The 24,298-nt window shown below is 36.9% G+C and overlaps 3 protein-coding genes across 4 annotated transcripts; 2 read left to right on the forward strand and 1 right to left on the reverse strand.

The window, feature by feature from the left end:
- The first annotated feature begins 404 nt into the window (after positions 1–404).
- Positions 405–18,069, forward strand: LOC104000763 (phosphatidylserine decarboxylase proenzyme 2). Of its 2 annotated transcripts, XM_009422895.2 has the most exons (21): positions 409–677; positions 767–846; positions 2,870–2,894; positions 4,065–4,124; positions 4,532–4,600; positions 6,005–6,097; positions 6,207–6,257; positions 7,359–7,442; positions 7,541–7,632; positions 7,781–7,936; positions 8,067–8,151; positions 9,305–9,416; positions 11,131–11,231; positions 13,291–13,338; positions 14,832–14,978; positions 15,684–15,779; positions 15,870–15,944; positions 16,152–16,244; positions 16,940–17,026; positions 17,125–17,175; positions 17,748–18,069. In XM_009422895.2, exons 1-21 carry the CDS (start codon positions 480–482, stop codon positions 17,895–17,897), a joined length of 1,953 nt encoding a protein of 650 aa, XP_009421170.2. In that variant the 5' UTR covers positions 409–479; the 3' UTR covers positions 17,898–18,069. The 2 variants fall into 2 exon arrangements, with proteins under 2 accessions (XP_009421169.2, XP_009421170.2); XM_009422894.3 differs by having other exon boundaries at positions 405–677; positions 15,870–16,244.
- Positions 18,070–18,662: 593 nt separating this feature from the next.
- Positions 18,663–19,410, forward strand: LOC104000793 (uncharacterized). The gene is made up of 3 exons (XM_009422922.3): positions 18,663–18,828; positions 18,932–18,994; positions 19,093–19,410. The coding sequence occupies exons 1-3, from the start codon at positions 18,760–18,762 to the stop codon at positions 19,228–19,230; spliced, it is 270 nt and encodes an 89-aa protein (XP_009421197.2). The 5' UTR covers positions 18,663–18,759; the 3' UTR covers positions 19,231–19,410.
- Positions 19,411–20,340: 930 nt separating this feature from the next.
- On the reverse strand, positions 20,341–23,429 carry LOC135651551 (GDP-L-galactose phosphorylase 1-like). The gene is made up of 6 exons (XM_065171698.1): positions 22,949–23,429; positions 22,739–22,851; positions 22,355–22,657; positions 22,059–22,244; positions 21,677–21,937; positions 20,341–20,913 (listed from the first exon to the last, which is right to left on the reverse strand). Exons 1-6 carry the CDS (start codon positions 23,052–23,054, stop codon positions 20,578–20,580), a joined length of 1,305 nt encoding a protein of 434 aa, XP_065027770.1. The 5' UTR covers positions 23,055–23,429; the 3' UTR covers positions 20,341–20,577.
- Between the last annotated feature and the right edge of the window lie 869 nt (positions 23,430–24,298).

The following is a 24,298-nucleotide window of genomic DNA, read 5'->3' on the forward strand; positions in this document are numbered from 1 at the left end:
GGTTAGGAGATGGGTCCGCCGTGGACCTGGACGCATATACCCTCCTCGATTCGATTGACCGGTGGTCGCGATGAGTTCAATAGCATTGGGGCCCGCTACGGTGGGAAGATGGGTCAGGTACGACCAGTGGTCACGATGAGCTCAATCGCGGGCCCCAGAACTCGGGGACCGTGGGATAACGCGACATGGGATCAGAAGTTTCTTCGGAAGGGAGAACTCGGAGACGCAATGCACGTACCGAGAACCCGACGATCCATTGATCGTTCCCCACGTCGGCCGCCTCTTTGACAGTCTCTATCCCTGTGGCTCGCGTAGCGGACGAACCCGTTGAGGGTGGCGCTATTGTTATTATCAACCAACAACAGGACTCTTTAACGAAGTCCTCCCACCCTTTCGAAGTCAAAATCTATTATTTGCAGCGCTCTTCCATCGCACCTGCTCCGCTCACTTGCCCGCCCGTTGATCGCCCGATCGCCAAAATGGGTCACGGAAGCTCGCGAGCCGACGCGTCCGACGACTCCTCCGGCGATGGCCACGCTCGCCACCATCACTCCCGCTTCTCCCGGTTCCGGCGGCGCTTCCGGACCAACCGACACGACCACGGCTCCGACCCCCCGCTCGTCAAGAACCTCGCCGCCGACGATTTCGCAGGGATCGCCCGCATCGAGATCATCAGCGTAAGCTAATCCTAGCCGTTTCCTTTGTGTGGTGATTGGGTTTGTTTCCAGGGACGACGATGATGCTAGTGGGCCCGTCGACTCCGCAGGCGGAGATGCAGTTCAAGGATCGGTGGTTCGCCTGCTTGTCGTTGGGAGAGCGTACGTACCGCACGGAGACCTCAGATCAGTTGAGTTTGATTATTAATTCGCTTTTCCTTCTTTGTATAGCAGATGTTCTTGATTTCCTGAATCAATTGGGTTTCAGAATTTACAAGTTTGCATTTGCATGCTTGATTATGTGCTGATCTTTGCAATCCAAAGTGTTATAGATTTCAAGTTCTTCATAGGTTAGATTGGAAACTAAACAGGGTTGTTTGTCTAATCGTGGCAAGTTTCTTACACACAGTATAAACGGTGGTTTTAACGGATCTGTGCCATTTTAAGTATCACAAATTTCATGTTCTTCATGTATTAGATTCAGCTTTAAACCGCGTTGTTTAGTGCCAAGTGTTTTGCAGAGAGCCTTAGATGATGGGTATCAGCTGATCTTTGCCATTTAAGTATCGTGGTTTCCATGTTCTTTATAGGTTAGTTTCATAATTAAACTGGGTTGTCTATGCCAAGATGTGCCAAGTTTCTAACTATAAGACTGAGAGATTGGCCAAAACTGGATCGGCCGTGTTTGATATCGACACGGATCATATCAGAATCTGATGAGACTGTGAACTATAGGCATAAACCTTGTGCATTAGGCCACTCTTCTTCTAAACTCAATTAATGCAAGAGCAAATATTCGATGACTTACCTCATTAATGATTTAGTTTTTGGAATCAATTAATATTTTAGTTTACCTACACTAATTAATAATAATAAAACTTTGGTAATATACCAAAGCTTAATACTTAATGCTTTCCCTAACTAATATTCTCAATTCACTTTTTATTATTCACAAATATGCTCACGATGAACAGTTGTCTGGTTTCCAACTTCATAAATAGAAACAAAACCAATTAGGTGAGAAAAAAAGACCTAAAAAGAAATGAGACAAATGAATCATTTAGGTTTGGTTTTTGTGGTTCATTTACACATTCTTACTGGTTTTAAGGCTAAATATGCTTTATAGGTTAGGATGCTGGGTAGCTAGGAAACAACATATAAAAATATTTAGTGTTAATACAATGATAATGTTAAGATGGATGTCGGGTTGTAACATAAAAGCTAGAACAAAGAAAAGAAAAAGGGATATTTCCAGTTTAAATTAATATGATGGAAAGTTGTTGATGGTCCTTTGGTCTTATGAACAAAAGAACTACTAGTGCATTTGTAAGGTGATTTTAGTTACTTTCGACTAATGGTGAAAGGTAGGAAGATAATAAGAAAAAAATAATGAAAACATTTGATGGACTTTGAGCTATTTACTATCTTTGCCCTTAAATGGAGGTCAATGGCAGGAGAAGATCCATTTAGCTTATGACAGGTAAGTGGGAATATTTGCTGCTAGTTATTTTTGCACAAATTTTTTATCTTCTTAGATTCATTGGTAATTAGCAAAACATAAAAATTTTCCAAGTTCTGTCTTGTAGGTCACAGAAGTTGACTCTTTCTTACCTTGGTTCCTAGAGGATCAAGACTAGGACAGTAGCCAGCCAATTGGATAATTGTCTAAACTTTGGCACATTATCTTGTTGATTTGAAGTGTGACCCTTAGATATTCATCTTTACGATAGAATGCTTAAACAATGACCATGATGACCTCATCATAATTCTCAATCTTTCTTCTTTGCATTCTGTAAAAGGATGAAATAACCTAATTCCACATCATTATTGCTTACAGTTTAAAAGAACTCAAATGATGGCAATGCCATTATTGACATAGCCAACAGTGATCATCTAAAAGAGATGCACTACTCTTTAGAGTCAAACTAGAGCCTATGCCCCATCCTTCTCATGAGTTGTGTATGTCCAGTATACATTAGTGTATTACACGATAATAACTCTGTAATTAGTGTCACTAGCTTTTCTGCTATTGGATTTCTCTTCTTTTCATGAGAGAGTCTGAATTTACCTCAACTGCATTCTTCTTCCATTTTCAGATTCTGTTTGTCTCTATTAAATGATTTTACCTTGCCCGTGTTATTGTATCTCTTAGAATCTTTCTATGGAAGTACTTATAATGGTTTCTTTTTCCGGCCGCATGCACAATGCTGCAGCACTGAGAAGCCCATCTGGAGATCAGTGAGTATTTGGCTCTCATCACCATTCCTACTGGGACTGTTCTTATGTATAACATAGTTTACGTTAGTAATACATCCATGTAATATGCAGAATTCCATTTTTCATCTTTGTTACTTTTATGGCTATGACTTGGATATGCTGTCTTTTGCAGTACTCTTTGAATAAATGACCACAATAAACCTTCTGATATGAACAAAAATTTTTGAATCCCGACACTGGGAATTCACTTATGATCATTTTCATCCACACCCCATAATACATGATCATGTTCCTTATTTGAATAACAATTTATTTTCATGCAAAAGTCTTGTGGCTTTGTCTAGAGCATAATAGGGCCTTTAGCAACTAGCAAGTGTTGCCAACTAGTCCTGAGATATCACATTTTTACCAATTGATTGTAGATGCATCATTCCTTTTAGTTGTCAATACTGTTAATTTTAAGATTTTAGACTAGAATGGATACATAACATAATTAACATTATGATACTAAGTTACTAACTCAAGTGTCATTACTTTTTGATTGTTATTATCAGTACTCACCTTAAACCAAGAGCACTATGAGGATGTTAATGTTTTTCTTGACATTCTCTGTCTCTGCAGCACTGCTGTCTGATAATCTTTAACCAAGCAGTAAGAAAATCTGTTCATTCTAATACCACCACATCTCGTTCATTTGCCTGTGTCCAGTTCCAGTGAACATATAAAAAGCTATAAATTGAATCTTATGAGATGAGGTCCCTGCCTTTTGTGCCCTTTGATCTACTTGTACCTGTTTCATACATTATCTAGCACCATACATTCTAATCCTACTTCTTGTTTGGTAATAGTTTATCCCTTAACAGATGAGGGAACAGTAAACCACTTTCAGAAACTTGGAACATACGATCTTTCTGTTTGGATCTTTGGATGATTTATTCGTCAACTCAGAGCCAAGGCAAATCATATTTGAATTTTGGCATTATAATAGACAATGATTTATTACTAGAATAGAGTTTGCATGTTTTTAATATAACAACATGTCATGATCAAGAAACTTCTCTTATTCCTATCATCTGAGAAAGTAATTTATTCCTTCTCCTCATTCTTTTTTTTTTTTAATGAAAGTGTAGGTCATGGAATAAACCAGTATTTGAATGTAATTCAGTCTCTTCTGTTCTTACTTCTTTGTAGGAAAAGAAACTTGTGTTGGAAAAAGATGGACCGACTATTGCTCGTATATCAGTAATTGAGGTATGTTGTTATATGGACTGTTAACAAAATTGCTTTTACATTTCTTCTCATTACTTGAGATCAGTTGGTTCAATGTTCTAAGAAGCATGATTACATTTTCTAACTAATCACTTTTTCACCTATGTTCAATTTTATCAAATAAGAGATTTTGAGCCTTGAGATCTTTGAACTTTTCAGTAGTCAGCTATACTGCTATCACCTTTAATCTTTCTGCATTTGAGCTCTTTACACCTTGCCCTCTGTGTTATGTTTGGTTATAGTATATGTCTTCATCACATGGTAATTTTGATGGGTTGAGTTTCTTTATCATTCATTTCTTATCTTTCCAAATACCTGATTTGGTTTCAATTGAATAGCTTATCTTACAATTACAGTAAGGCACTTATTGCATAATTACCCTTATGCAGACAAATAGGTTATCCAAGAATAATCTCGTTGGATACTGTGAAATCAATCTCTTGGAAGTGCTAAGTCAAGTAAGATTACTTTATCTTCTGTTTCTGCACTATTTAATGCTTCCCAACATATAGTACTTCTCTTTATGAAAGCTCTCCTACCTGTAGATCATTCTGGATCCTGTGGAAAGAGCAGTGTATTACTAATTCATATTATCTTATGAACTACTAATATGAAAACAAACAAGTTTATTACATATGTTGAGCTTACGTCTTCAGTTGTATGTACCTTGTAATCATATTCTGATCAAATGGCACTGAGACACCACTCCCACAGAGATTTTCCAACTCCTTTTATTTTGAACTTTGTCAATGTTATTATAGCCCCTAATTCTCTTGTCTGCTCTTACATACAAAGCGGATCAAACTTGTACACTTCAGTAGGATCTAAGTTTCAATAACACTAGAGCTGCTGGCTGGTCACTAGAATGGTGAATTGTATTCCACGCCTGCTGGAAGAAAAAGGCAAACCCGATTGTCTACCTGCCACTTCATGTCTGGTCAGATTTTTCCTTCTCTGATGAAAGCAAGTGGTGGTATGGTGTTGCAAACTCGTGAATGGGGGTTGAGAGGTCTGCTGTGTGGCTTCAAGACCAAAGAATCAAGGCATTTCAAAATTTTTTGGACCAAATCGATCCAGTCTGTTCCAAAATGGCCTGATTTAGCCCAATTATATGGTCTTGTTTACCTTGGGTCTCAGGAGTGGGCAGCTCAACTACACGGCTAAATGAAATGGCAGCGGAAAACTTGTTTTAATATGTTGTAAATTTCTTCAACAATATGTGCTTGGTAAGTGTATGCCATAAGTCTGTGCTATGGTGCAGAAGTTTGCAGGTCAGTTGGATCGGCTGTATTCCATCATTGGAAATAGGTCAGGATCATTAGAACTTGTTGAAAGTCTCCGTAATCAACCTAACCAGCAGTATCTAGCAATATTGCAAGGATCAGCTGAAGGACAAGTCTGTCCTGTCTCGTCAATTTCCAGCAAATCATGATGGTACTTCAGGCAAAAAAAGGATTTGGCCAAGTGAGCATCACTTGTCATTTTTGGTTATTCGAGAGCACACAAAAAGGGGGAGCCACAAAAGTTTGTAATCTCCTATGCATAAACCTTATAGCTCAATACTGAGAGTGAACCAATTGGTCTTTACTGGTCTGACCAAGGATTTATACCAAACCATATAGCTCAATACTGGTTCATACAAGTCAATGTACATTTAGTATTATTTTTCATTTATATCATATGGTATGGATCGATATATCGGTACTATACTATAGCAGTCTGACAAGATGTCAAAATTTTATTTTATACCATAATTCAGCTTCCAGAATCCGTACAACTAATTGGAGTTTAGTTTTTCCCTAATAGTCTCATTTACTATGTGATCTCATCATTTTACATAAGAGTCTCACTGATTCTTGCAGGAATCAGAGAACAACATTGAAGAACTTAGCCTCTTAGACCCATCTTCATCAAGTACAACAGTGGGTAGTATATCTATTTTGTGTTATGTTGAGGTATATACACAACTTATCATGTCTTTTCCTTCTCCTTTGTTTGGAACAAATAAAATGCTCATAGTTTAGCTTGAATTATCTAAAAGTAATATTTCTGGCTTTATGGCAGGATCCAATTGAAACAGAAAAATTCTTCGCACGTCGTATCTTATCTGTTGTGGTATGTCTTTCATCTTTCCATGTTTTAGGATATCTCTTCTTTTGCTTTGGTGGTTGTAAGAACAAACTATAACATAATATCCATATTTTGTATCATTCACTACATTCTGAATACCAATTTTCTGAATTAGGACACTGTCCTCTGATAGGTGGACCTTTTATACAACCATTAAGGTGGTTAATCATATAAGTTCTTGTCATCAACTTGGATTTATATCACATATGGTCTTTCAGTTGTGATGCTCACTTAGACATACACAAATGTCTCCCATTTAGCATTATTTTGTTCATTATTCCACATATTTCAAATTTCAAAAATAGCTTCTCTACCTTCACTCTAATATGCGAGTTAGATAGTGCCTGTAGAACTTACTAATGCCTTGCGGCTTCTTACATTCATAATATTATAGTTGTGATGTTCCAAATACTTGTAGCCTAGTTCCAACCAAACATCATCACTTTTAACATGGTACCTCGATAATTTTCAAATGGTTTGACTGCACTGGGAAAATTATCTAGAAAATGACTAGAATGCCTTTAAATATCCACTCACATTTCAATATATATGCATGTGTGTGTGTGTGTGTGTGTGTGTGTTACACTGAACATACATCCATAATAATTTGCATTAATGAAAAGAGGAAACTTGGCTGTTGATCAATGCATGATATTAGATCTGAGAGTGGGTGCTCGGTGTTTGCTATGTGTATGCAAATATGATTGTGTTTCTCAGTATCTATATTGTAACATAAACTTGAAGGAAATTGGCTAACTTGATCTGGTGCCATATGCACATAGTGCCGAGCTTCTATTTTTAAGGAGCTGAAAGTCCATTTATTGCTCGTTTAGTTGGTGTAAACAGATCTCCACAATTCAAGTGTTCCTAAAGGTTGTGCATGAGTAACTGCACAATTGTTTTCCAACTTAAGACACTACAGAGATTTCAGACAAACTATAAAAGAATTATTTAAAAATGGTATCTTTTGGCTCTACTAAGTTCTAGTTCTACTTCAATGATCTCGATTTGGATAAATTCACATCTTCTCTTTTTAATTTTTTTTTTAAATTTCAAATGACTGGAATTCTTGAAATTTGATATCAGGATTTGAACGGAGATGGCAAACTATCATATTCTGAATTTGCCGAATTGATCAATGCATTTGGCAATCAAGTGGCTGCTATCAAGGTCAAAACAATTTACAGTTTCTTTGTGTTCGGTTCTTGCTTGTCTCTTTGTTTACTTCTAAATAATTGGTACATGAAGAACATTTGTTTGCAAAACAGACGGAAGATCTTTTCAAGCAAGCAGACAAGAATGGTGATGGTGTAGTTGACTTGGATGAGTTAGCAACACTGATAGCTGTTCAACAAGAAAAGTATTAACCCTTTGTTGCTCTATATGCCATCTATTTTTAGCCATTGGTGGTTTCAAATTCAATTGTCAAAATTGCCAAAGTATGAATAAGTAGTACTATTTTTTTCTTGGTTTCAACATGACTTGACACTCTTTGTGTAGTACTGCAGTGAACCACTGATCAATAACTGCCCTGTATGTGGTGAGAGTCTTGGAAAGCTTGACAAGTTGAATGATATGATCCATATGACATTATGCTTTGATGAGGGAACTGGAAATCAGGTTATGACTGGTGGATTTCTAACAGATAAGGAAGCATCTTATGGGTGAGCTTGCTTATTTTTTCTAAAATAATAATTCATCCAAATGCAGTTCTTCCAAGTTCCATCCAACTAGAATGAAATATTTGAACTCTCTAATTGTGTAATTGAGATGATCTACCTCTTTATATTTCAGGTGGATATTCAAACTTAGTGAGTGGGCCCATGTTTCATCATATGACATTGGTCTGCGTTCTGGATCCAGTGCCTCACATATTTTGGTACAATTTGTTTTGTTTCTACACGCATCAGACTAAGTACAACAATCAACTTAGTAAAAAGATACTAAGATCTAAGGCTTATTATCTTCTTTATGACATCATTTGACAAGCTCCAGTGGTGGAATATCCTACAAGCTATGATAGTTTTGACTTTGAGATCGGTTTAGTGTTCCTTTGTGCCAATATATCATATATCAATATTCAACTGACATGGCCATCCACTACCGACTTCATTTTACTCTATACGGAGATGGTTCATCATTCTAACTTGTTAAAATCATAGTCAGCAACAATGAGGTTCTGTTACATCTGTGATCTTCAGTATTTAATATAAATTGGAATATGTTGTGAATTCATTTCCACGGTATTAAATTTTCTGCAGTCAAATGATAAGATATTCATCAGTAGTATATCACTTCATAATTCTTATTCGAGTCTAGCTGGATGCCTTTTGTTTGCTAAAAAGCTGCAGTTCTACCAGAAATTTCTTATTTCTTGGCTTGGTATAAGGAATGTCCAAAACATTTCTCCAATGTTCTTTTATCATCTCTAACATCGGTAACCCAAATCCAATTGACATAATAACCATATTCTGAACTCAAGAAAAAATGGGTATGACATAAATGCATGGAATAATTAGAAGAAACATTTGGGTAATAGAGGGATCTTAGACATGCATTAAATTTTTATTCCTGGTTTTCTTTATGATATGTGTCAACACTTTGTTGTGTTCCCCTTGTAACCAATTGTGTTTCTTTTTTGCAATTTATAAACTCTGTTTGACTCTGTCAAAAGGAAAAATGAAAAAAAGAAAATGATCATACTTATATGACATTGGTTTTTCTTTGCTCTTCAAGATATACCCCTACTCAAGTGATATGGTTATTATTTTCTATAATCAGTGAATTGTTTTTCAGTTATCTATAAAGTTTATCTTGTTGATTTTGTGAATCATTGGTGTTTAAATCTCATTATGTTCGTATTACCAAATACCAATTACTAGTTTTTCCCTCGGCTAAGTGGTTCTTGATTCTCAAGAACTGTGTTTCTATGATACTTGGAAAAAAAAAAGAAATGCATTCTATTTGCAGCACCTTTCTAGCATAATTGTAGTGAATAATAGGAAAATATCTAACATATAACTGGATGCTAGGTTGTTGATCGAAGAACAAAGGGATTGGTTGAAGAAATAATAGATGGAAAGATAGTTCTGTCCATGAGAGCAATATATCAATCAAAAGTAGGCTTGACACTTATAAATACAGGTATTCCGATCCAACACCATATGGAATTTTGGATCTCCATGTGCAAAATTTCCAGTTATTCTAGCATTCCACAGTGTTAGAGAATATGAAACCATTATTACCTTGTGAAGTCAAGGGCTTTTTATAATTGATATTATTATCCTGACTTTGCATCTTATAGGGTTATTATGACATTCCAGCATTCCATTTTGTCTTCGTTGACATACACTTTTGTTTTCATTACAATATCTGAATGCATGAATTCTGAGTTAAGTTTTTCATCATACAGAAAGCTAACAATTTGCATTTTGTGCAAGAACAGAGTACGTGCTTGAACTTCTTGTATGGTTGACTGTAATCTTTGTACTAAATTTTGCGAAAAAAGCCCACATTGTAACAAAGGCTTAAAAATAAGTTTTTGCTACCTAGCTCGACATTAGCTTAACTTCCACCGGCCCTGTTTTGACATGTGCTTGTATGATAAATGCATATCAACAAGAAATCATGATCCACATGTTATTACCAAGAAATCTCATGTTTCAGATTTAAACTCATCATCCAGTTTATACATCATTAAAAGTTCAACAATACAGCAACACAGTCATTATACAAAGTCATTTACTGAGCAAGGGTGAGTTATGAGTATGAATCTTGCATCAAGCTTTACAAGATCTGGATGGATTTTGTATAACTGGGATCTGACTGAATAGATTGGAGAACTCAAATGACATAGAATGATCAGGCCTTTTGAGATGGCCATACACCAATTAGGATCAGTTGCTGATTAGTTGAGATTAACTGATTCAGTTAAAAACTAGACAAAAATGACCAGGGTTTTTGGAATTAATGTGATGGGTAGATGGCAGGCATTTTGGGTTCAGCTAGAATTCAACTTGGATCAACATGTGATGTCGATTGATAATAAAATATAATCTACATTGATGCTCTGGTATCTTTTGTGTCCTAGTAGTAGTCTAAATTAAGAATGGAATTCCACATGAAGTTCCAGCACGTGATGATCAAAAGTTTAAAGTGTAAGAATCTGTAAGTAATCGATGCAACTAAAACAATGTAATAATCTAAGGTACATTAATGAAACATTCATAATGTTTAAGAAACTCTTCCAGTATGTTATGTCATTTTAACCAATAAATTTTAAGGTTTTTTTGCTCACATAGTGCAATAATATATGTAGTTAAATGATTAAATCCAAGGGTGGCAAAAGTACATAAGGCTCCTACCAGTGCATGGTCTAGGAAGGATCCATGTACATGACCTTATCATCACAAGAGTCAAGGTTGTCTTAGTGACTTAAATCCTTGCCACATATGTTGCAAAAAGTGTCTTCATGGTTTCTCTAGGTCAAGCATTAGTTAGTCAATCATAAATTTATTTTTTGTTCCAAGTTAATCAATCATAATTGATATATGTCAATAAACCTCATCAAATTCTGAAGGACAATAAGAATGAGTTGCAAATGAATTGATTGTATCAAGTCATATTCATGCTTTTCGTTGTGGGCTTTGTGCTTTCAAGTTTCAACAAACTTATTGTGACATTTTTCCTTTATTTCTTTTTCATAAGAAGAATTGATGTGCCTTTGAAGCTATTTTTTCCTTGGTGAACTTTTCTGTTGCTATATACCTCTGTCACGTACTCACATGTGATGTTTTCTATAGTAGTTCTGCATACTTTTGCTTACAAAATTTCTATTCAATATTTTCCTTATGTATAGGAGTTAAGGACCTCTTACAAAACATCTCAGAGAAGCAGGGGAAGCGGATGAATTCACATGAATCTGCCAAAGACATACCAAAGTTCATTGAATTCTTTAAAGTAAGGACCCTTTGTTTTTATTCTTTAGTTAGAATTCTAGTATTATACTCAATCACAAAATTAGGTGTAAATGAAGAAAAGAAAGCATGTGCACCTATATACACCATGCATACTAAGGGCTTAAATTTTGAAAATACTTGTGACTGTAATAATAATTAGTAACCTGCCATTTTGATGATTACAAATTTCCTTCAGATCTTTAATGAATTACTTCCAATTTCTCCATCTACTAGGAACCACATTATCTCCATGCTGAAGGTGTAGACCAAGAAAAATCACTCAAAGCTAATAAGCTTCTAGTAAGGAAATATACAAAGTACAAACAACCATTTCCTATGAATAAAGAGGCTTTTTGCCTCGTAGATATGTAGAATGAAGCCGAAGGATCCATGAATTTAATGTTTATTAAGGAATGCCTACAAGATGTTTGTCATCTTCTCTTGTTAGGGTTCAAATGACCTGATATAGGAGTCAAATTATAGATCATGATATTGTGACATTAGCCATGCTATAAAAAGAATATTATTTTTTACTGGTTAAAGGAATAATAGAATTGCTTCATTGTTATAGGTTACTGCTCATATACTTTTGGGGCATATACTTCATTGTTTTACTATTCATATTGTTATCGGAAATGCTCACTATGGTTAAGTATGATTTTGAATATATACTTTTGGAAAGTTAATAGGAATGAATCATCTATTTCTAAACATTGTTTATTTAAGGAAGATTTTTTTATAGCCTTTGGAACATGGAATGTTGTGTTTGATAATACCGCGTGCGTTAAAAATTTAAATCTTTTTAAATCCATACTTCCTAAAATAAGACTCTAGAGACATGTGATTTTCAAATGCAGATGTTCTTACTATGACTTGATATCAAGTTTTTGTTTTTCAGGTGCATACTCTGTTTAATAGGTGTATGAAAAAATGATTTCAGAAAAAAAAACCATGTATCAGGCGGTACGCCTTGAACTCGATAGTTGTTGAGCTCCTCTCACTTTTCTTCTTTTTCTTCTCTTGAGGTTTTGGAATTAATTAAAATGGGCTCATAACTATTCTGATGCTTATGATGAATGCCTCAGAGACATACACATATTATTTTGCTTTTCCTCCTTTACATCCTTCTCTTCACTTTCCCTTCCTATGGTGGCCATCCAGACAGATGTGGCCTCCTAATTGTTTTCTTTCTGAGTTAGTGAATTGGTTGGAATTGGCTGAAATGTGCCTACTTTGGGGTAGTACAATCAATTAAAACTGATCATGGCTAATTTCTGCTGGCTGAGAAATCAACTAAAATTGTGTCAGCCTTGGCCTACATCAATGAAAATGATATGATAATATATCAGAATCAGCTAATACTTCAAACTTGGATAACATAATATGTGTGTTCTAGGTGGATATTTAGTAAACCTAAAAGAATATAGTCTTGGCCAGATAATTGTGATTTGCAGAGCAGGAATCATTGTATTCTGCAAAATATGAAGATTCTGTGCTAAATGGATAACATAACAGAGCAAATAATCGAACATTAGTTGACTGTAGTAGAGCCAACAAGAATGTGCAGGGTTGCTATCTGTTCTTAGTGGTCTATCATCCGTTACTTTGTCAAAATTTCAGAATTCGTCAGGAAGGCAGTTTATTTTTATCTAAATTTAATACACAATTAGTAGGGGGCTCTTCTTACACTGTTTTCTTTCTAATTTGCTACCATTTCACATTATTATATGAAGGTAATTATAGTTTTATATGAACTTTTTATAGTTTGCTTTATGTACTGTTATTTGTCTAAGTTATTTGACTAAGATCCAGAGATGGTATTGTTACTCTAATTCCAGTTTTCTTAGTGTTGTGAAACTGAAGATGACGTCCAACAACAAGAATAAACAAAATTATCAAACACTGGGCTCTTTAGTTGGCATTCGGCAAGCCTGACATTTGCACTATGCCAATTCCTCTTTAAATTTTAGTTTTATTTATTCTGTATATACATCATGGTATTCTTGTTACAATTTTTGTTTAAGCCATTATTTTTTCAACGTCCAATTATGCTGGTGCAGGGTCAACTTAAAATGGATGAGGCCAAGTATCCAATTGAATATTTCAAGGTATTTTCCCAAATTTAGTTATCATCAACAATTTTCATGTTTTGCATCATATTTATTATGTCTTCTTTATAGTTTGCTAGGGTTTCAACTGAAAGAGAGTAGGAGGTAATATGAGTGTCTCGCGGCATGAATACTTGGTGAATGGTAAACTAAAGGCAGTACGACTCAAGTGATGTGATGGAAACAGTAGCTCGATCATAATGCTAGTTGAGGATTCAAATCTTGGTTTGGTACTGGTTTAGGTAACCGATTGAACTGATATAGTATTGGTATACCAGCTCATACCACCCAATATCAATAGATAATTCAATAGCAACCCGTAGCAACCTATGGGGTCCAGAACCCAGTCGTTCCTTGGACCATTAATGCAATGGGTAGTACTGATCCTCCCAGTATTTGATTCCTTGCTCCTTGTTATTGAAACCTTGCATGAAGCTTTTGTTTTTCTGATTTTCCCTCTTTACATTTCAACTTGTGACAGCTTTTGAAGAAGTTCCTTTATGCACACCGTTGGCAGCTTTAACCTTACGAAGGAATCTAAATTGCTTTAATTGTACTGCAATTGCCACCTGCAAAATGCACATTTGATGTACTCAAAATTCTTTATTAGTTGATTTGATCTTCTTTTGTTAACTCATGTTCTGTACTCAAGGAATAACTTGAACTAGTGTAAATGAAATATCTGATTTAATACATTATGATGTCATCACTCGTAATAAGACAAGCAGAATAAGTGAATGTTTGCAGTCTGTGTATCCAACACCTCCAAATAATAGTTTTCTAAATCTCAAACTGGCATTTGCCAACATTTTACTAGATCCTTATTGACAATCAGAGCTCTAAGACAATTCTTGTGAATTCCATATCATTTTTTAGTTGCCTTAGCAAAAAGCATGTGAACAAGGCAAAATAGAGTGGTGGAAGAATGTTACAAACGATATCTACAAATGTTGTTTGCTGGCTAATTGAGAGATAACTGTGAATTACGTCCTGTAAACATTGGAAAGACAAAAAAGAAAAGAAATTTTGTAGACCAGATTTTGGGGCTTGAACAAATGGTTGCTTCCATATATAAACATCGATGTTTTTCAAGTCAACCTTGATGTACTCTATCTCTAACTTGATTTGACCAATACTTTATAATCAGTAAAATAGGGCAGATATATCAATTGGAATCTATCACTGACAAATTACTTTCTCAAATTATATCTCTTATATGGTTTCAGTCATAAGAAAGGTTGTTTGAAATTGATGGAAGAGGCAGAAGATGTAAAAGCTTCTGTTGTGTAATGCTAAATTTTGGATAAAGTAGGATATGATGTTGCTTTTTTTATATCTTTGGTGGATTCAAAACACTTGTTGCTCAGTAATTTTACATAAACTGTATCAAAGAGGATATATATCCTGTAATCATCTTATTCTTAAGAGATATATTGCCCTCCTAATTTTAAATATATCTACTGCAGTCCTAATTTTAAATATATCTACTGCAGACCTTTAACGAGTTCTTTATACGAGAGTTGAAGCCTGGTGCAAGACCAATCGCTTACCCTGAACGTGATGACATTGCTATCTGTGCAGCTGATTGCCGCCTGATGGCTTTTAATTCTGCTAATGAGAGTTTAAGGTTTTGGATTAAGGTGAAATTTATTCTTCCAGGTGTTTTTTTCATATTATAATATAATTATATTTTTTTGACAATTTAATGAAAAACATTGTGGAACATTTATCATAAAGCTGTTGTCATTTGATATCTTATCAAAATCATTACATGATAGATTCATCTTTCTTTCTTGATGATCTTTAGTAACTTACTTTCACCATTTTCTAATATGCCATTTTGATATGACAAAATTTGTTTCAAGAAGATAGAAACTGGGAAAGAAAAGCATTTCTTTCTAACTATTCTATTCTTCCTGATTCAAGAAGAGTTCTCAACTTTGGCTTTTCTCCTAGGATTATCAAAAAATAAACAAAAGCTCTTAAACAGGTGGACAAGTAGTACTTTAGCTCCATATGCATTGTAACCTGAAATAAGGTGATCATTTGCTAAACTCCAATATCCATATTATCCAAAACGATATAGGTGATCTATGTCAGTGAAACTTAATGTATTGCCATCCATTATTTACAGTCATGTTTATGCAATATATTGTACAATTCACTTAGTGTGGCTCCTTATTTTACTGTTGGAACTTGGAAGTTGGAACTTCTTTTGAGTACAGAAATCAAGTAAAGAAATTGCATGTGTATTGAGGACATAGAAACAAAGATTTAGGTACTGGCAAGTGTTAATAACTTGAGAAAGTAATGGCCACCTAACATATATTTATTTAAGCTTGCAGGGCCGAAAGTTCTCTATTCAAGGCCTTCTAGGGAAGGATACATGCTCTAGTGCCTTTGTTGATGGATCTTTAGTGATTTTTCGACTGGCTCCACAGGTGTAGCTCTCACCATAACTGCTTGTAAAATGATTTTTGAATTTGTTATTATATGTTAAATGTTACCATTTAGTCATTTCGTGGTTGCAGGATTACCATCGTTTCCATGTTCCTGTCTCTGGTACAATTGAAAGTTTTGTTGATATTCCAGGATATTTATATACAGTATGTACATATGTTCATTTCTCAAGTCAAAATAACTTCCTCTTCTATTTTAGCTTTATCTCTTTTAAGGTTAGGCTTTTAATAAACAGTATATACATGTTTTCTTTTATCCTGTCAAAATATCTTCCTCTAATTTCTTTAGCTTTTGTCTCTTTTAACCTTATCATTAAGAACTGTTTGATCCTAATTTGTGATTTTCTGATGAAGGTGAACCCAATTGCTGTAAACAGTAAGTACTGTAATGTTTTCACCGAGAACAAACGAGTTGTATCTATCATCTCAACCTCAGAATTTGGGAAGGTTTGTACTTTCTATAATATAATGAACTTAAATCTTTCTATGTTAAGGGTTATCCATGTTCTGAAGTATTTTGCCTATATTTTCTTCTGAACAATGTGAATTAGCTCATAGTTCATACTTCATAGTATATCTTCAAGATGTCTATTGGTTTATAAGAGGCTGTTTTAGTCTGAATTTATTCTTGAAATCCCATGCATTACAATAAAGCAGACACTTTGATCATTCTTCTATGACAATGGACAAGTTATGACTATTTACCTGTATTGCCAGTTGTTTTTTTGTTCTATTATTGATATATCCAGTTTTTTCATTATTGTATGAGCAATGCTATACGTTTCCATGAATATAATTATTTCTGTATATATTTAGTCCAACCAATAGATATAAATACTTCCCCAGAAAACTAAAAGGAATTTCCTTCATAAGAAACTTCTGTTATTCGAGGAATTTCACTTTCCTATTTTGGAACAAATACAATCTCTTGAACTGTTGACTTTGTTGGAGTTAGAATTTTCCAGCAGTCATTATTTTCCTTTCAATTATCCTACAGCGCATCTGTCTAAATCTACTACCAAGTGGATATTTCTAGTTGAATAGAGCTGCAAATAACTAGGGCATTTGGGCTCTTCTGTAGAATAATTTTTTCGATATAATAAGCATACTAGCATTCCTATTTTCTTCACATTTATTTACAGGTGGCATTTGTTGCAATTGGAGCTACAATGGTAGGAAGCATTACCTTTACAAAGAATGAGGGTGACTATGTCCATAAAGGAGATGAGGTTCTTTCTTTTTATTTTGATTTATTACTTTGCTCTACCCTACGTGGAAAAAAGATATTCTATGCTCTAAACATAATATTTTTTTACTTATTTCTCAGTTTGGGTATTTTTCATTTGGTGGAAGCACTGTGATATGTGTCTTCGAAAAGGTTTGTCTTCTGATTCATGCCTCAGAAATCATCTTATTTCCTCCATTATTATACAAAATAACCTTTCTGCTGGAAATTATAGAACTCTTTTCATACCAATAGTAAGCTATGTTTCTATAGACTTTTGTGGTTTTTTAAGATAATTCATATAACAAGAAGTCAGAAGATCCTATGTACGTACGGTCGAATTCATGGATATTTTGTTTGTCATTAAGCTCTGTGGAGGCCAATATCACTATTCAAACTAAGATCCATTGCAACGTTTTTGTGTCTTGGTCTGAGACCGATACCAACCCCTGGTCTAGACTGGTATGGGTTCTCCATGTACGAGTGCACACACACTACCTCATCATGCCGGGAGAGAAAATGGGAGGAGGGGAGCAGAATAAAACAGATAAAGTATACACTTGCTGCACTGAACGCTTCTAGTTTGATTTCATTGCATTTCTCATTAGTTGTACGCATCTGATGGTAAAACACTTTCTTATTAGTGGTCATCAATTTTCTTAAATCAATAGCTCTCCTGATTCGTCGTTATCCATTATCATCCATCTATTGTTTGATTTCTGCAGGACGCCATTCAGATAGACGAGGACCTTCTTTCAAACAGTGAAAGATCACTCGAGACTCTAGTTTCTGTAGGTATGAGATTAGGCATCTCCAAAAGGTCCGGAAGAACAGATGAACCGCCAAATATGGAAACATGCAAGTTAGAAGCATGAAGGTGCGTACGCTGCGGAAGACTACAATGTTGTGTTTGACATCGCTTCTCTTTAACATAAGTGATTTTTAAAACAAGTGTATGAAAATAATTACATGTTTGTTAATATGTTTGGTTGCATAAAGCTGCATTAACTTCAAAAATATTGATTCTAAAAGTAATCTTTTCACGAATATCGATGGTAATACGATGGTATGTAATTTCGAATGGTACCGTTTGGTACGGATGGTAGGTATCGATCCGACGATATATCGATACGTGGATCGCTCGTTATCGGACGGATCGTGTTACAGTACTATAGTATTATATTATAGTAGTATTATAATACTACAGTAAGAAGAAATCAATCGGTATGTTCTGATGTATCGTTCGATACGTTGGTATCGTACCGTATCGAACCAACCTCGAGACATCGATACGGTACACCAACTAATTGTGTTGTAAGATCATGGTCCCGGTGATGGTGTGATACATAGTGCTGGTGCTAGGAAGCGCCCAACGGTGGCAATAGCAGGTGCGACGATGGTGACGATAGCGGTGATGAATGATATGATTGTGATGATATTAATGGTGATCTTATGATAGTTAAAAGTAATAAGGGTAACTGATAAATTCATTAATGGAGGAACTGTATGCAATTTTTCTGACAACGACATGGCGGCCGCCACAACCCGCTGCATGGTCGAAACGTGTCGACCACCGCCACCAGCGTGTCCACCTCTCGCCACGTGTGGCATTGGCCGCCCTCTCATGCAGCGTGGCCGCGTGTCCCGTGTTGCCGCCCTACTCTTCCTGTTGGAGTACACGGCTGTTCCCTTACGCCTATCGTGTTACACCCACCCAACCCAAGGAGGCAGAGTGAGATGGAGAGGACATCTTCCATCGAGTTAGAGCCTCGAACTCTCACGTACGCTGAGCTCCAGAATGCGAGGGTAACTTGCTCTTCTTTCTTCTTCAGAAGAGATCTGCGTGGTACATGTGATCCACTCGTGGGTTGCTGATGCATTTTTCTTCCATCGTTTCTTGATGTTTCAGGAGGCAGCAATGTTGATACTGAGCAGCAAGTCCTTAGAAGAAGCCATTAAGATCTTCACAGAGGTAAGAAGACCCGAAGTTTTGAGATCATCATGCTATAAGGGTCCAGTAGTTCAGGGTTCAGTTGTTAATTGGTGATTTGTTGACTGTTCTCTCAACAGGGTGTAAAACCAGTGCCGTGCATAAAAGACAAAACTTACATCAATCGCGTAGATAACGATGACGAGGAGGAAGAAGAGGACGACGACGAGATGATGGATTACCTTGGAATGGAGCAAACGTATCGGCCATCGTTTTAGCTGTTCGTCGCTTCTTTGTTGCCCGTATTGACGGCATGAGTTGCTAAAAGATTTTTGAGAGGAAGAGGGGGAAATGTTTGTGAGGGAGATCGAAGGACGTGATCCGAGTACTTGTCAGTTCGCTTGTACAGAAAAGATACAACTTATACAGCATATTTGATGTGCCATCGGCATTTGTTATATCGTGTGTAGGTTCTCTATATCCTCTATAACCTACGAAAGTTCCGACAAGGGGACAGATGTGTTCCGATGAAGTGGGCAAAGGATAACCTGTGAAGGCTATGACGAGGGGGCAGAGGTGTTGTGATGAAGTGACATGAATTGTGACGTCGAGAAGAGGGACGGAGGGAGAAAGGAGTGTGTGATAGAAAGAAAAAAAGAGAAAGATAGTGATGAATTATCTTCGTTGTTCATTATTCGTCGTTAGAGAAATCATTTTTTCTTGATAGAGTATGATGGAGAAATCATTTTTTCTTGGAGTGTGATGAAGGATTAACAAAGATGAAGTCAAACAATCGATATTGAGAGCCTACAATTAGGGATTAAGTATGCACGGGCTACGGGGAGGATTTATTATTGTAGTTTTATCTTATGTAATTTGAATTGATAATTTAATATATTTAATGTTTGAGCTAAACATTTTAATTCGTGTACGAGTACGGGTATGAGATGAGAAGTATTCTATTCGTCCTCATCTCGTATTTATATAGATAATATAAAGTATCTCTTGGATATATATATATATATATATATATATATATATATATATATATATATATATATATATATATATATATATATATATCCAAGCATGATCCAAGAATTCCTTCATCACCGGTACACGTAAGAAAAGGGGAGGGAATGGACAACCTTTGAAGTATCAATCAAGACTTCCAAATAAGCTCTCTGCTATCATCAGCCATTTTCCCTTCTTTCTTCGCATTACTAATCATTATTCCTCAATTCCATCAATCTGTGTGTTTCCTTGCTGAGATCCATCAGGCAGTATAGTAATATGATGATCGAAATGCACAGGCAAGCTACAAAGTCAAACAGCAAGAGAAACAGGGACAGAATCAATGTGCCATGGCTCTCCACACAAACAGAATCTGAAGTGAACAATGAGAATCTTCGACTATTAATAGGTCCAAATCCATACAATGAAATCTACAATCTGATTAATCCAAAAAGCAGTATATTTAAGCAAACTATAATGAAGGATAAACAAAAAAGGAGGAAATAGTTGAGACAGTGCTGATGTGAAAATAGAACATCTGCTCTTTATTCCCCTCAAACAACTAGGCATCAGCAAATAGCAGCAGTAGGCAATACAGGTGACCGTCTTTCTCACTGAAGGATCAGGCAACCTTCTGGGAAGTGATTGGCAGCGACCGCTGTAGTGGAGGACTGGTGTGGTGTTCCTTTATTCTCTTCAGGCTCAATCTTTTCCTCCTCAGACTCCAGACCAGTGGCCTCAAAGATGTAAGCTTTCACTTCTTCAAACCTAGCCTCAGAAAGGGAGACCTCAGCCAATAGCCTCCAAGCATATTCCTCTGATGCCTCTTCATAATCCTTCTTCCGCTTCAGCACCATGTGCCCACTAATCTCCCACACAGCAGGATTCACTTGAGTATCTAAGATCTCCTGGCTCACTTCACCCAGAGCCTGTTTCTCAGCATAGCACTGCAAAGTTTGGAAAGACAGAGAACTGATTAGCAAGGTTCTTTGTTATTATAAAGTAGATACTTGTTTAATGTTAGAGTGCTTATAAACTTCTTCAACTGAGAAAGGGCAGTAAAAGAAGAGTGCTGCTAGAAAAGTGCAAGCTCAATTGGGGAACTCCTATGTCAGTGTGAGTAGTAGTATCTAGTTCCTTGAAGCATCCATCTATTGATTAATTGTGAATTTGTTGATTGACAAAGGATTCTATCTCTCATGCTTTGCCACAGCAAATTCAACAACTTCTCTATTAATTGAGAGTCTCCAGAGGCATGAAGGCATTACACAATGTAATGAGAATCATGTTATAGAATAGTAACATGCCAATGAATTGTAGAAGTGAATAGAGGCAGTTAATCAAGTGAATCGTAAGTACTAATCACCCTCCGACACTGAGAAGTGAAATATAATGACTGAAATAGCGTAAATCTCCTAAAAGTTAAGCATCCAAAGCAAACAATTTTTATATACCACCCATATGGCACTATATTTAGATAAATTGATTTGAAAAAATCTCTACAGAAGCCTTGTATCTAATTTGTGCTGCTTCCTCACCCTGTCTGTCACATGATTTACCTGGATCAAACCTACTTCATAAATGAAAAGCATTTCTCTTGTTTGTTTGCCTAGGAAAAAACAAGAGAAGAATCCACAAAACTACCTACAAGATAAATCAACACTAGGATAAACAGAGGTGGGTAGGAATGACAACGGTAATTTAATTTACCTGGGGGAAGAGAAAAATCCTCCGGCCCGAGTCAGAGATAAGAACATTAAATGGGATATTGTTCTCTTGAAGACAGATGCAGGAGTTGGCAACAACATCAGATAAGTCTTTCAAAGTGTTTCCTCCTTCGTAAACAAGGCCCCTCACAGGATAATTGAGCAACTTTGAAACCTTAACGTTGCTCTGGTACAGACCTTTAACAACTGGAATCCTTTCTGTAGGAGCTTTCTCCACTGGGAAGGGCATGGTTAAGAAATAAGCCTGTCATGACAAGCAAAGCTTTTCGTCAATCTCTTCATTGAGGTGTCATTGTCTTGTGTCAATCTAAGAGTAGTTATAAGTGGAGAATAATTAGCAAGACTGAGCAAGGCTGGAGATTTACCTGGAAGTGAAGGTGATTAATGGTGGCAAAGGCACCCAAGCTATTGTACCCGAGCCTGAAGTACGGGCTTCCTGCTTCCGCAGCCATATGAAGGGCGAGCAGGAAACTATCAGGGTCAATTCTCTGGGGTAAGCAGTCTAGCACACGAGGAATCAGCAGAACATGACCATACTCGATGGGGCTCACCTGCAGAAGCAGCAAGTTCAGCAATATATTGCACGAAGAGAAAGGAAAGATGAAAGAGAAATAGCTACAACGAAGACCACATAACAAAAGCAGTATGGAATATCTCTCACGTTGATTGCAACAACACTGGGGGTGTTGGCTTCACCAACAGCAGCACTCTCTAAGAATCGAGCGTTGTCACCTTCCCCGGCCTCGAAGCGGAACAGGACCTCCTCCTGGCCGACCTTGGTGAAGTTGAACTTGGCAGGATCAAAGGGCTGGAGGACGCGATCAACACGGAACTCAGTGGGCCTCTTCTTGAGGTGGCGGCCCTCGTTCAGCTGCGCGACGAAGCCATACTCGCCAGGAATCACCTTGGTCTCACATGCTGTCACGTCGTACCGGAACAGTCCACGGCTCATCCGATCCTCCCACTGCAATATTGCCAAAACTTAATCAAGGAAAGGCACTAAAAGCAAAAAAGATCAAAACTTGATTGAGAAAAAGAGTAATACCCCTCCCAGCAGAAGGCTGTTGAGGAAAAAATCGGATGGTGGTTCATCCACCCCAGAGGAAGAAATTTCCGGTCTTGCATCGCTCTTGAAGGCATAAAGCGGAAGATTTGATACTGCAAATATAGATAGAAAATTCAATAGAATCAGATGGGGGAAAAGGCAAATCTTGAAGCAAAAAAGAACCAATCAAGACGGGATTTTGTGAGTTACCAGGCAAACAGCATTTGCCGAGGCAATTCCGGCCGCAGCCACGGGACTCGCCGGAATCCTCCTGGTAGTTGGAAAGCACGGTGGGAACCCTCTTGATGGTCAGCATCTTTCTGTCGTCGTACGTGAAAAAGGGGAAAGCAGGGAAAGGGGTTGGGGAGGCTAAACTAATCTAAGAGAGGAGAGACGACAGAGGAACGGCCGCCTCCGGCTAAGAAAAGAAGGTCAGAGGGGCTTCCGCCGGCGCTTGGGAGGGCACCGCGACCACCGTGGGGCGCGGGACTACGCGCCTTGTCCAAGACGAGGCCGGGGCGGCCCTTGAGGTTCTCCACTTGCGCGGGGTCGAGGAGGCGGTGGGTTCCCCACCGGCCGGCTCCAACGCTACACGCCGTGATTGCCCAACTCTCGCACGTCTTCTTCTTCTTCTCTTCCTCGCTGCCTCTCCCTCGATCGCTCTTGCGGCGCTTCCGGGGTTGGAATCGGCTCTGCCGCTCGCCCATCGGGGCGCTCTCTATTTATCGACAGGAAGGTGGGAAAGACTTGTGGTCCGTAAAGTAACCCGCGGTTGGAGCGGGAAACGCTATCCCCCCGTAGTGGGAAACGTCTCCTCTTGCATCCATCCTCATAATTTATTTTTATTTATTTTAATTATTGTTTGTATTATTATGACAACTATGCTGACGAACATCAATGGACCTAAATTCCAATTCGATCCAATATGAATGCTCGAATTATATCCGATTCGAATCATTAATGAATCAAATCTGAGGATACGCCACTGGATTTATAGCTCCCCAAATCTTGACCACTATCATTATTGTTATCATCATCATTATTAATAGTATTATTAATTTTTTATATATTTTAGTGGGTTTATAATTCAAGAGGTTAATTAACAACAATATATATATATATATATATATATATATATATATATATATATATATATATATGAGATTAGAACAGACTATAAGTCACATTTCTCAATCTAACAAAACCCAATAAGAATCTAATAGATACTTGCAAGAGATCTCCATATACCAAAGAATATAGTACATGAGAAAAGAGAATTTTTGTTGCCTGCAAAACATGTGGATTAAGCAAATAAATTTCAGAAGATCTCAAGCATGAACAGAAAAGCTCGGCAAACACCATATCGAATGTCCGACTCCAGATCATGCTCAAGTTACCGTCGATTACATGGATGCAAAGCAGAAACTGTGGCAAATCTCTGCCCTCATATAATGCCAAGAACAAAACATGTGGGCATGAGGGATCCGATAAGCCAATATGAAAGAACTTGAGAGGCGTGTGTGATTCTTCTCCACTCACATCGTTTTTTGATTTCTTATT

The sequence above is a fragment of the Musa acuminata genome, chromosome BXJ3-10 (genome assembly GCF_036884655.1).
Source record: "Musa acuminata AAA Group cultivar baxijiao chromosome BXJ3-10, Cavendish_Baxijiao_AAA, whole genome shotgun sequence".
NCBI lineage: Eukaryota > Viridiplantae > Streptophyta > Magnoliopsida > Zingiberales > Musaceae > Musa > Musa acuminata.

Coding starts and splice junctions, on each gene's coding strand:
- LOC104000763 (XM_009422894.3), top strand. CDS start 480: ATGGGTCACGGAAGCTCGCGAGCCGACGCGTCCGACGACTCCTCCGGC. Junction 7,443..7,540: donor ATCAAGTGGCTGCTATCAAG/GTCAAAACAATT, acceptor TTTGCAAAACAG/ACGGAAGATCTTTTCAAGCA. Junction 17,176..17,747: donor TGATATGTGTCTTCGAAAAG/GTTTGTCTTCTG, acceptor TGATTTCTGCAG/GACGCCATTCAGATAGACGA.
- LOC104000793 (XM_009422922.3), top strand. CDS start 18,760: ATGGAGAGGACATCTTCCATCGAGTTAGAGCCTCGAACTCTCACGTAC. Junction 18,829..18,931: donor CTGAGCTCCAGAATGCGAGG/GTAACTTGCTCT, acceptor TTGATGTTTCAG/GAGGCAGCAATGTTGATACT. Junction 18,995..19,092: donor CCATTAAGATCTTCACAGAG/GTAAGAAGACCC, acceptor TTCTCTCAACAG/GGTGTAAAACCAGTGCCGTG.
- LOC135651551 (XM_065171698.1), bottom strand. CDS start 23,054: ATGCTGACCATCAAGAGGGTTCCCACCGTGCTTTCCAACTACCAGGAG. Junction 22,245..22,354: donor CCAGTGTTGTTGCAATCAAC/GTGAGAGATATT, acceptor CTGCTTCTGCAG/GTGAGCCCCATCGAGTATGG. Junction 21,938..22,058: donor TTAATCACCTTCACTTCCAG/GTAAATCTCCAG, acceptor TTGTCATGACAG/GCTTATTTCTTAACCATGCC.